Source organism: Sminthopsis crassicaudata, chromosome 3, assembly GCF_048593235.1.
Source record: "Sminthopsis crassicaudata isolate SCR6 chromosome 3, ASM4859323v1, whole genome shotgun sequence".
Lineage (NCBI taxonomy): Eukaryota > Metazoa > Chordata > Mammalia > Dasyuromorphia > Dasyuridae > Sminthopsis > Sminthopsis crassicaudata.
The window spans coordinates 475087915-475101442 of NC_133619.1; the positions used below are offsets into that span (position 1 = coordinate 475087915).

Below are 13528 nucleotides of genomic sequence, written 5' to 3' on the forward strand. Positions count from 1 at the left end.
ACACCTACTGAATAGGCTGAATCAGTAATTATATTTACATCTCCTGGGTAATAAGTAAGAGCTAGCATGATAGCAAATAATTCATTATGTTGAGTGGACTGAAAAGGAGTCCTGACTACTCTCTTTATGGTTAAATCATGAGAGTATACAGCACAAATATTTTCTTTCGAGGGGTCTGTAAGGATTGTTGGTCCTTTAAGAGGAACCTTAGAAACCTTTTCTTCAAAGATCCATCACCAATTATGTAGTAGCCGGGTTATCTTTAATGGAGATCTATGTGCAAAATTTGGAGCAGTGGCCAATAAAATTTGCCATTCTGGGATGGTCTCACAGCATACATTAATTTGTGCATGAGTATAGAATGTGTATATTTTTTCAGGACTTATTCCAGATAATTGTATTACTCTCTTAATTGCCCTTAATAAAATTCTAGCCACAAGCACTGGGTAAGGAGTAAGGCTTTGTTCTGGTTGTGCTGAGAGGTTCACCCACTCAATCACACTGTCTCCTTGATGAAGGACTGCTGTGGGTGCCTCTTTTGTAGCAAAAACTGATATTTCCAAGGGTTTTTGAGTGACTCTTTCAACCACATTAGATAAAGCCAGTTCAACTTCTCTCAAAGCCTCTTGTGCTTCTTTTGTAAGCTGGCGTGGTGAATTTAAAGCACTGTCTCCCCTTAAAATGTCATATAGAGGTTGTAGTTGATTGGTAGTTAAGCCTAACACTGGACGCATCCATTGGATATCTCCTATTAATTTTTGAAAATCATTTAAGGTGTTCAACTTCTCTGTTCTTAAAGAAAGCTTTTGTACTGTGAGTGTCTTAGGATATACTTCATATCCTAAATATTGAAAAGGAGCATGCCTTTGAATTTTTTCTGTAGCTATATGCAGTTTGTAGTACTTTAGTGTTTCCATGGTCTTTTGTAGACATGCTTCTAACATTTGTTCCTCAGGTGCACATCCCAAAATATCATCCATGTAATGTAACAATATTACTTTTGGAAATGCTTTTCTTATTGGAGCAAGAGTAGCAGCAACATACATTTGGCACATAGTAGGGCTGTTTTTCATTCCCTGTGGCAAAACTGTTCATTCATATCTTTTATAAGGCTCAGCCAAATTAACACTAGGCACTGAAAAAGCAAATCTTTTCATATCCTCCTTACCTAGAGGGATAGAATAGAAACAATCCTTAATGTCTATAACCCATAGAGGCCATTCTCTTGGCAACTTAGTAGGAGATGGAAGTCCAGGCTGAAGAGTTCCCATAGTTTCCATCTGTTCATTTACTCTTCTTAGATCAGTTTACATCCTCCATTTTCCAGATTTCTTTTTAACCACAAATACTGGGGAATTCCAAGGACTTAGAGAAGGGCGCAAGTGTCCTTGGTCAAGTTGTTCTTGCACTATGTCTAATAAGGCCTGAATTTTATCACTTCTTAAGGGCCACTGTTCTACCCACACTGGTGAATCAGTCTTCCACTGAATAGGAACCGGTGAAAGTGCAGGTAGGCCTTCGACAGCAGCCCTGCCTAAAAAGCCGAAGTGCTTATTTGTAATCCTATCTGCTATAAAATGTCTCTTCCCCACAGATTGATGGGGATTTTTTTCAACCACAAAAGGAGTAAAAACTCCTGTTTCTCCTTCAAATATCCATCTCAAAGGCCTAGCACTAACTTCTGCTGCTATTGATCCTCCTACCCCAGACATGTAGGTGTCTGCCTTAATCTTTGGCCAATGACTAGGCCAATTGGCACCTCTAATAACTGTACGATCTGCACCCATGTCTACCAATCCTTCAAATGGTATTCCATTTATATAAATAGTAAGCATAGGTCGGTCAGCTGTCACAGCTGCTGTCCAATATATTCCTGGATTTTGTTCATTGGAGTCAGAATCTGGGCGACTATCACCAGGTTGCTTATTAGGGGTACATAACAATAAGCCTGATGCTACTACTTCTCCTGGTTGATAAATCACACGTTGTCTACCTGTGTTAGTGACTGGGATATTAGCTACACGTTCTCCAGTTTCCCACATCAGTGTATGGATAGACACTGCTTTGTAGGCACTCTCAGAAGGTGAAATGGTCAAGCCTATTGTGCCTGGAGGCAAAGGATCCATAGGCTCAACAGGAATAGATTTCACTTCTCCAGGGAGTATCTCGGTAGTCTCTACTGCACACAACTCTATTTTTCCTAATTTCAATCCCTTTCTTCCATCTGATTGCCTTTTGGCTTATTGATCATGTCTTAAAATTCTCTGGATGTAACCTCTGCTGCCATCATGCCCCACTTGGGGGGGCTGAAGCTGGGCCCCACCTCTCATTTCCCTGGGTCAATCTACATTTGGAGGCCCAGTGGAGACCCTTGTGACATTTTGGACATGGAGTTTTAGGTCTTCTCTCACCCTGTCTTCTCACTGTATCTCCATATCTACACTGAGCTCTTAGATGTCCAATTTTTCCACATTGAAAACATCACCAAGTTTCTCTAGAAGTCCCTTGCCAGGAGGGACCCTGTCTTTCTATGTTCATCATTGTCCGGGTGTAAAAAGCATTTGTTCCCACTGTAGGACAATGTCTTATGATCTCCTCTAAAGGAGCATCTTTGTCTAATCCCCATATAATTCTTTTGCAAATCTCATTGGCATTTTCCTTAGCCAGATGTCTGGTCATTATTTCTGTAGCTGCATTTTCTCCAATAGTTCTTTTGACAGCAGTTTGCAAACGTCCCACAAAATCTGCAAAAGGTTCATTGGGACCTTGCTCTATTTTAGTGAAAGCCTCTCCCCAATCTTTCTGTCCAGGGAGGACACCCCAAGCTTTTATTGCAGCCTTAGCAATTTGCTCATATATTGTTATGGTATAATTGATTTGTTCTGAATTCTCTCCAGCTAAGTGCTCAAAAGTGAATTTTGTGTTAACTCCTATTTCCAAATTGCATCTGACTTGGATTTTGCATAATTCATGAAACTCCGCAAGCCATAACAAATTTTCTCCAGGTTCCAGGCATGTCCTTGCTATGGATTTCCAATCATTCAGGGTTAGGACTTCATAAGGCAAACCATCTAGTAACATTTTAACATAAGCTGATGTAGCCCCATAAATGATACAACCTTTTTTCAAATCTTTAATTTTATTCAAATCTAAAGGTGCATATTTTCTCCTTTCATGACCTACAGAGTCAATATCTTCAATCATAGGATATGCTTGTATAAAATCACTTATATCCTGTCCTTCTCTCTTAGCTTTAACCAATGCTTTTTCTAATCTTGTCATAGGCTGCTTCACAGGCAATTCTGTTTGTATTTCTGCCTCTTCCCCTCCTCCTTCTTGCTCCACCCCTGAAGGGTTAATTGAGGGAGGAGATGAGCAATGCTCCTGTTGCTCAGAATTGTACTTAACTTCATTGTTATATGATTCATCCTTTTCACCTAGTTTAGTTGACACTTCCCCATTTTTCTCCTTCTTCTCTTCCTTTAGAATAACAATTTTTAAAGCCATTTGGATTAAATTTTAGGTATGAAGTATGTCTTTGGAAACTGAGTTTGGTCTGGAATTGTAGTGTTCACCTAATTGCTTTCCTACTAATTCCCATTCATCTGGATCCAATTCTTCTTCCAGAGAAAAACAAGGACATATGACCTTCACAGTTTTTAAAAGATTTAAAAAATCTCCTCCAAAATTATAATCAATCCTTGGCTTTTCATAACCTTGATAATGCTCTCCAAATATTTTCCTTGAACAGAAGGCGTTTGCCCCATTTCACTATAAGAGATTGCTGGTTTAGCCCTTAGCAAGTTAAGTTCCTTATTTATCTATTAGCACACTCACTTAATCTTTAACAAAGTTTCCTTGTTACTCATGGTTCTGGGTCAGAGAGACTGAGATCTGGATGGGAGGGTTTTCCACTGGAATCAGGACCGTGTCTGTGTCTGTTCGGGCGCCAAATTGCAAAGGTCCAGGCTAGCTCCTCTGAAGGGCTCAGAATAAGTCCTTGTCAGGATAAAGAAAAGTCCTTGCCCCACATTGGGCGCCAATTTGTAACATGCTGTTGTCTCCAGACAGTTGCCATTAACTCTTGTCCAGAGAAGTGACTTCCCTTCCTGCAGAGAGCCGAGTCAAGCCTGGTCTAAAGCAGAGACTCCCTATCTTCTCCAGAGCTGCCCTCTTTATCCTCCCAGAGAATGAACATGGGATAATGCAAGGGCTTCTGGGAAGAATTACTCCAACCAATGAACTTGCTCCTCCTGAGCATTCAACTCTTCTCCAGGAATTCACAAGTAAAAACTACCAGGAAAGGCCAGAACTAGAAAATTGTCAAGTACCGACTTAGCACTTAGTAAGAACCTAACAGCCCACCATTGCCATTACTATTCAATATTATAGTCAAAATACTAGCTTTGGCAATAAGGGAAGAAAAAGAAACTAAAGGAATTAGAGTAGGTAATGAGAAAAGCAAATTATCACTCTTTGCAAATGATATGATGGTATACTTAGAGGACCCTAGAGAATCAACTATAAAACTATTAGAAGTAATCCAGAACTTCACCAAAGTTGCAGGATACAAAATAAATCTACATAAATCATCAGCATTTTTATACATCACTAACAAAATCCAACAGCAAGAGATACAAAGAGAAATTTCATTTAAAATAACTGTTGATAGGATAAAATCTATCTGCCAAGGGAAAGTCAGGAACTATATGAGCAAAACTCCACACAAATAAAGTCAGATCTAAACAATTGAAAAAATATTAAGTTCTATTGGATAGCTCCAGCGAATATAATAAAGATGAAAATACTACCTAATCTATTTAGTGCTATACTAACCAAACTCCCACGAAACTATTTTACTGAATTAGAAAAAAATAACAACAAAATTCATTTGGAAGAACAAAAGGTAAAGAATTTCAAGAGAATTAAAGAAAAGAAAATCAAATGAAGGTGGTTTAGCTATACCAGATATAAAACTACATTATAAAGCAGCAGTCATCAAAACCATTTGGTATTGGCTAAGAAATAGACTAGTTGATCAGTGGAATAGGTTAGGTTCCAAGATAAAATAGTCAATGATTATAGCAATTTAGTATTTGACAAAACCAAAGACCCCACCTTTTGGGATAAGAATTCACTATTTGACAAAAACTTCTAGGAAATTTGGAAACTAGTGTGGCAGAAACTAGGCATTGATCCACACATAACACCATATACCAAGATAAAGTCAAAATGGATTCATGATCTAACCATAAAGAATGATATTATAAACAAATTAGAAGAACATAGGATAGTTTACCTCTCAGATGTGTAGAGGAGGAAGGAATTTGTGACCAAAGAAGAACTAGAGATCATTATTGATCACAAAATAGATAATCTTGATTATATTAAGTTAAAAAGTTTTTTTGTACAAACAAAACTAATGCAGACAAGATTAAAAGGGAAACAATAAACTGGGGAAAACATTTTTACAGTCAAAGGTTCTGATAAAGGCCTCATTTCCAAAATATATAGAGAATTCATTCAAATTTATAAAAAATCAAGCCATTCTCCAATTGATAAATGGTCAAAGGATATGAACAGACAGTTTTCAGATGAAGAAATTGAAACGATTTCTAGTCACATGAAAAGGTGCTCCAAATCACTATTCATCAGAGGAATGCAAATTAAGACAACTCTTAGGTACCACTATACACCTGTCAGATTGGCTAGGAGGACAGGAAAAGATAATGCTTAATGTTGGAGGGAATGTGGGAAAACTGGGACACTGGGGGAATTGTGAATACATCCAGCCATTCTGGAGAGCAATTTGGAATTATGCTCAAAAAGTTATCAAACTGTGCATACCCTTTGATCCAGCAGTGTTACTACTGGATTTGTATCCCAAAGAGATCTTAAAGGAGGGAAAGGGACCTATAGGTGCAAAAATGTTTGTGGCAGCCCTTTTTTGTAGTAGCTAGAAACTGGAAACTGAGTAGATGCCCCTCAATTGGAGAATGGCTGAATAAGTTATGGTATATGAATGTGATGGAATATTATTGTTCTGTAAGAAATGACCAGCAGGAAGACTTCAGAGAGACTTGGAGAGACTTATATGAACTGATGCTGAGTGAAATGAGCAGAACCAGGAGATCATCATACATGGCAACAACAAGACTAAACAATGATCAATTCTGATGGACGTGGCTCTCTTCAACAATGAGAGGACTCAAACGAGTTCCACTTGTTCATTGATGAAGAGAGCCATCTACACCCAGAGAGAGGACTGTGAGAGCTGTCAGTGAAATGACAGGTTTAGACTCTGCCTCTTATCAAAAAAGAGCAGAGAGCTCCTTAACATACTCTCACTTCTGCATGTACATCTCAATTCCTGATTGCTAAAGCATTCCAGATGCTGTCTCCTGCATGACACATTTGACTAGTTTTTAGCTTTGGCAAGTTCAGTTGCTACAAATTATCATTATGATTTTCATGTATGTTTATGATTCTTTTTCATTGAAGGCATTCAAGCAAAAGCTGAGGGACCAATTCTTAGGAACATGAAAAAGTGGATTGCTATATTGTTGAAGAATGTGGATAATATATCTCTAAACTATCTTCCAGATCTAGAATGCTGAGGTTTCAAAACATTTTTTGTTTACCAGCTGTATCAGACTTTCTGTGTTTCCTGTTTAAAACACTAAATCCAGGTTTTTGAAAATGCAGATGGCCTTTCCACAAGGGTTTTGTTTTTCAAGGAGCATTGAGCTAAAGGGGTCTGTCTACTCTTTTCACAAGAGAGCACACAGACAGAACATCATCTGGTCCCCTAATTGGGGTAGGTGCATTGTTTTGTGCTTGAGATGACGTGAACTCTGCACAGAATTTCAATATTGTCCTAGTAAGGATACAGGGAAGCTAGAAGAACTAGCTTTGTACTAAGCCATCAACATTTGTCTGAACTTGACTTGTTTCAAACAACATTCAGAAGTGAAAAATTTAAATCAATTATTATTGAAAGAAAAACTTATATGCCCCCTCTGTTTCTGCTGACATGTATCAAGTCAAATTGGTGAGTATTTATTAGGCACTAAGTGCTAGGCACTGGGCTAAATGCTGGGAATTCAAGGATAAACAAACAAACAAACCCAAAAAACAGTCCCTGCTGTCAAAGAGCTCACATTCTAAGGAAGGAAGGTGATAAGTGAAGTGAAAGAACAGGTTCACAAGGTAAGAATTAATAAGAGACCAGACTACTTTCTCAAAGGAAGGGGCTTTCTTATCATAAAAACAAATGGAACAAAGCAGAATCAGAGATCTAGTTTGTCTGAAGAGATAGCTTGTAATTAGTATTTATTTCTCCTCCCAGCAGAGATTACCCTTCACCCATAGGCCGGTTCTTAAAATTAACAAGACGCTACTGCAGACCCAAATTTGACAACTTTATCCTATATCCCACATCCCAAAGCTCCTGCATCTGAATGGTTAGGCAACCATATCCTGCTTTTCTGTTTCCTGTGGCCAAAGACCCATGCAAGAATCCATAAATGGCCCTGCTGGGACCCACTTCAATAAGTATTATTTATGCACCAACTATGTGCCAACTTAAGTTCTTTACAAATGGTATCTCTTCATTCTCACAAAAACTATGCAGAGTAGGTCTTATTATTATCCCTATTTCACAACTGAGAAAATTAAGACAGATATTAAGTGAACAATATATAAAAGAGAGAGAAACTAAAGGGAGAAGGGAGAACGATTTCTAGCCATAAGAAGGCCACGGATTAGAGACATGTTCCAAATTGAGAAGACTGCTGAGATATGGTAGAGAAACCTAAAAAGTTAGGAGTGAAGCTAAGAAGGGAACGTGGACATATTATCATACATGCTTTAGTCCTCTGCTACAGCCTGACTTAGCTTTGTGGCTACATATAGCAAATTCTGCCTCCCATTTTCCCCAAGTTGTGGAATTGTACTAGTTGATGTATTAAACAGGCTTTCAAGAGCCAGTGGAGTCAAAGGAGTTATGTATTGCTCTATCATTCATTTTACTTTCCAACAAAAACACTTTTTAGAGATTTCAGAGAATATTTTTCCAGGTTCTTCATCTAATCCCCTTTCCCACATCCCTCTTCCCAGAAAAGACAGAAGAGCTGTTTTTTTTCTTTTGTCACTGGCCCTCTCACCATCAGAGAAAAACCCTATCCCAATCTGCTTCCTTTTTCTCACTTTTTTCTCTGCTTTTCTTCTTCTTCTGACTCCTATGTTTCTTATATTTCTTGAATTTTGCTCAATGTTTCTGGCCTATTAAAACTATCAGTAGACAATTACAGGACTCTTCTTCTAGCTGGTTAAGTGAACTTACTAATAGGGTGTCAGGATATAATTTTCACATGTGGATTTGCTGTGTGTGTGTGTGTGTGTGTGTGTGTGTGTGTGTGTGTGTGTGTGTATGTGTGTGTATGCTATGCTGTTTTGGTACTGAGTACTCCCAAGAACAGTAGAGGTGAATTTCCCCTTAATTTATGTCAATTCCTGCTTCTGTAAGCCCCAGCTTTGAACAATGGGACCAGAATAAACTCCAATATGATGTATTTGATTAGATGTGACCTTGGACAAATCACTTTATCTCTACAGACATGTCTCCTAATTTCTTTCTCCCTCTATACTAATTCATTCAGTTATTTCATCAATCCCCATGGATTCAATTATCTTCTCTATGCTGATGATTTTTAAATCTATTTATCCAGTGACCTCCAGCCTAGTATTTCTAACTCCTATTGGACAAATGGACCGTAGATTTCTCATCCCATCTTTTTAAAGAAGCACTTCCTGATCCCTTTGAAGTCTAATGCATTCCCTATGAAATTATCTCTAATTTATCTTATATACATCTTATTTGTCCAGAGTTATTTTTATGTTGTCACTCCCTTTGAGATTATGAGCTTGAGAGCAGAGGCTTGTGAGTGTGTGTGGTTTTTTTTGTTTGTTTGTTTTGTTTTTTTTCAGTGCTAGGAATACAGTAGGTGTTTAATAAATGTTAGTCAACTGCCTAATTGTTTCCCAAATATAACATTCTACTTTCTATCTCTATGCCTTTGGAAAAACTATTCTGCTTTCCTGAATCTACTTCCTCCTTTCCTAGGCTGTACCTGTAGGAAACTTATTCTGATTCTAAAATAATCATGCCCTCTCCTCAGAGATGACTTTCTATTTACTTTGTATATGTTGGGTTTTCTTTGCTGTGTTCACTTTGTTTCCCTTCAATAGAATTTATGTTGCTTATGGGTCGCCACAATTTTATCTTTATATTGACAGTGTCTGGCACATAATAGGCATTTAACAAATGCTTGTTGAATGAATGGGTGAATACATGTATTAATAAAATGAGGATGTTATATTATAAAATCCTTGTTCAGTATCCCTTTCATCTCTGATATTCTATTGTTCAGATAGTTACATTTTCAATTAATTCTCCAAGGAAATTTCATAGGACAGAAAGTTATAATGAAAAGGATTATTATGTATATTTATAATTTCTTCTCAAGGAACTTATATTTTAACTATTTTGCTCTCCTGCCATCCCTTGAGGGGTATAGCAGAAATTACTCTTTGTAGAGCTGAAAATGCACATGGTAGTGAAGAGAGTACATAATATTACCAGGGTTAATATTGTGGAGAAAAACATGGGACAAATGGCAGTGCTGATAGGACAATTCCTAACTTTTCTCTTTCAGGGCTAATCTGAGTATATTTCTTGGGTGCAGGGGAAGACAAGAGGAGAGGAAAGTTTGAATCTCAATTTGGACACTTAGACATAAACTTTAGTTATGCTTTAAAGCATGCCTATATCTGCTGAAATTATTTTATGTCTTGTTATTCTTTGACTTTTAGCAGAAAAAGCTCAAACTAGGAGTTATTAACCTTTAATATATTATGGACTCCTTTGGCAGCCTGGTGAAAACTATGGACCTTTTCCCAGAATCATGTTTTTAATTTAAATGCCTAAAATAAAACTCATAGGATTATAAAACATTAGTATGAACAGATTTTTATTCACTCCCCCAATACTGAAATAAAGATAGGCTTTTTCTTCCAATCAAAATTTACAGATCTTCTAAAATATATACCTAGAATTCTTGGAGGGGGTGATCTGTGGCTTCCAAATTATCCCAGGTGGAGATGGGGAGAAATGAAGGAAAAAAGTTACAAGATAACTTTATTATATATTTAAAAGATAGCAAGTTGTACATAATAGATTTGTAGTTTCATATACAATCACTCCCCCCCCAATTCTGTTGTGTTATGGAAATGTTTGCTTTATTTCTTAAGTTTAAAATAAAATAAATAATTAAAAAAATCCAAATCCCTTAGGCTAGACTCTGTTAGATTTTTTGATTTCACAGTGAATGAAAGTTGCAAGCAACAGAAAATATTTTCAGTTTCTCTAGTATTCAAAATGAAAACATTAAGAGGAAAAATATTTTAAGTTTTCCTAGTAATCAAATTCCTAAGGAGCAGATAAATGATCTTTCCTTTGAAATAACTTTAGTTACTCTTTTCTTCAGTACCAATAATAGATAAATCTGGTTTTCTTCCAATAGATGGAATACTGGCAACCTCATGACATTTGAGTGTGTGGTAAGCATTAGGCCAGCCAGGGTTAAATGGCTTTTTGGAATTCTTGTTCCGTTCTTGTGGCAACCTGAAAAAACAGAGCCATATAAAAATGTAAATTAGTATGAATGACATAGGCCAAGACCATAGGAAGCCTATTTCTTATCCTTAGCATTATCTTCCCAAATAATCTCCTTCCATGCCTTTCCTGTTATAGAAATAGTCATCAGTAGCTGTGGAAAAATAGCCTTGGCTATCACTCCAATGACCTCTTATTTCCTTTCCCCCCCAATCATTTCAATCTACCTTGAAGAACAATTGATTCTTATTGCTATAGATTCTTATTTAATACCCTACTAGATTCCAAGAAAGTCTTTGCATTCCACTAAAATTTCCATGATAGTTTTCATTAACCTCTTAAGAATCTTTATCTTAGAGTTTCATGTGATACTTTTGATCATTTCTTTTTCTGGATATGTTCCTTAAAAGCTGTAATATTCTATAGTTTTGTCTTTTACTCATTGATCTTTATTTCTTCAATTTCTCCTAGAGACTCCTTTAATCTATCATTTCCTTTTTTCCTCCATATTTCCTAATTGAGGTGTCTTTCATAAACATATCTTTGATCCTTACTTCATTCATTCAATCAAATCAACAAGCATCCATTAAGCACTTATTAAATGCCAGGCACTATACTAGGTTCTGGGGAGACAAAGACAAAAAAAAATGTAATTATATCTGATCTCAAGGAGCTTACAGTGTTATGCATGAGCTATCTCATTTGAACTTTATGGCAATCTGGATGAGGAGAACCATGCCATAGCAAAATAAGGATTTGAAGAAAACTAGGCTAAAATGGCCTTCAAGTTTTTAAAAGGCTATTATGTAAAAAAGAAACTAAAGTTTTTCTAATTGGTTCTAGGACCAATTATAGATCCAGGAGAAGTGGGTATAATTTGAAGAAAGATTCATTTTATTGGAGAGTTAAATCCATTATCATTTAAAATTGCAATTACTGAGTTTATGTTTTACTTCATTTAAGTATTTTGCATTGACTTTGTTCTTCTCTCATTTAAGGAACCACTTGGTCCCAACATTTTGTTTTGTTTACATTACTTTGAGATCTCAGTTTATTCCCATAGACTTTTCTTTCATCCTTAAGGTTCTATTCTACCACAAGTTCCTTAAATTTATTTTATGTTCTTATTCTCTTTTTCTTTTAGCTCTTTTCTCTTTTGTTGTTGTTGGTCAGTCATTCCATCATTCTTCTTGATTCCATGTGACATACTGTCTGGAGGGTTTTCTTGGCAAATAAACCATTGAAGTGGTTTGTCATTTCTATCTCCAGTGGATTAAAGTAAGAGGTGAATGAATGACTTGCTAAGGGTCACACATCTGGCACAGCACCTAGCACAGTGATCTATACACATAGTATTAATAATAGCTAACATTTACATAGTGCTTCAGGGCTTGCAAAATGCCTTACAAATATAATATCATGCCATCCTCACATCAACTCTAGGATATAGGTGTTATTATAATTCTTATTTTTCACATGAGGAAACTGAGGCTAAGGTTAAGTATGTTAGGCATGACTAGGATCACACAGTGTCTAAGGTGGGATATGAATTCAGATCTTCCTGACTCCTGACCCAGAATTCTATCTACTATGTCACCTAGCTACTTCACAGTAGACATTTATTAAGTACATACTGGTTGTCTAAAGAAAAAATGGGCAAATGTTGGTGAGAAATAAATGATATATAAAAAAAAATAAATGGCCTTCGCCATTCACATACTTTGTCCCTTAAGATTTCTATAGCCACTGGTAAGACTGAACAGGTGCTAATAGCCCCAGGGGTTTTATATATGAGGCAATAAAATGAATGTTCAACAACTTTTTACCAAGTCAGAATTATTAGTGAGGGGGGAAAACAACCCTAAACCAAAGATCAGAACCTGTGTTTGGGGAACTTTGAAGGCTTTTAGAAGCCCAGGATGTTTGAGGTTTTTTTGTTTTTGTTTTTGTTTTCACTTTGTATTTACTCACCTTGTTTGCTGAGGAGCTTGCATGTGAATTTCTTTGTCTATTTCAAGATCAGTGGAACGATCTTCAAGGATGCTGATGCCCAAAGCCTGTTCAGGCTAACAGAAGGAATACAAATCTCACCATTCCAGTATCAGGGAACATGAAAAAGCCTTGAGGTATGTAGATGAAAGCTGGAGCATTGTGGTATGTGATTGTATTGTCATTTCAATCTATCAGCTTCTACATGATATAGTTTACCAGTCAATTGTTACAGTAAAGTGAATTGCATTGAGTACATTTGGAGTCTAATCCTAGTTTAGCTGCTAATTCATTGCATGACTCTAGGCAAATGATTTAACATCTCTGGCTTAAGTTTCCTCTGGAAAACAAATAGATTGGAATTCGAATAGAGAATTTCTTACATATGTCCTCAATTTGAAAAAAAAATAGGATTTTTTAATTCTAAATGCAATCTTCTTTTCCAAGGGAATAATCAGAAAATACTAATCTTCCTGCCTCAATTCTGGCTCTAATATTAGGGGATTTACACATACATATTGATGGTCCCTCAAGGACTTCAACTTTCCAGTCCTTCAATCTGTTCAATTCCCAGGATCTCCCTCTTCCACTCCACCTCAGATACACAAAGAGATGGTCAAAACCTTGACCTTGATAACACACATACATTTTACTTTCACATTCATAAACTTTGAAATCAATTTATTTGATCATAACCTTTTAGCATTTCATCTTTCTCTCTGCCTTTAAACCCCTTGTTCTTCAAGCTTACCATGACTGCCAATCCTTTCATTCCTTAATTCTTTCCCAGGCCATTACCCCTTTCCTTGGCTGCTCTCTGCTCATTTCTCTGTCTCAATCCCTTTGTGAACAAAGTCAAATCTA

General features: G+C 36.7%; 1 protein-coding gene across 1 annotated transcript in view; it reads right to left on the bottom strand.

Moving 5' to 3' along the window:
- Positions 1–10280: 10280 nt before the first annotated feature.
- The window catches only part of LOC141559696 (cilia- and flagella-associated protein 337-like), a 99189-nt gene continuing 95941 nt past the window's right edge, over positions 10281–13528 (bottom strand). The window contains exons 20-21 of the mRNA XM_074297430.1: positions 12647–12741; positions 10281–10684 (exon numbers count right to left, since the gene is read on the bottom strand). Coding sequence (XP_074153531.1) covers positions 10528–10684; positions 12647–12741 — 252 coding nt within the window. The 3' untranslated portion in view covers positions 10281–10527. The remainder of the gene's footprint in view (positions 10685–12646; positions 12742–13528) is intronic.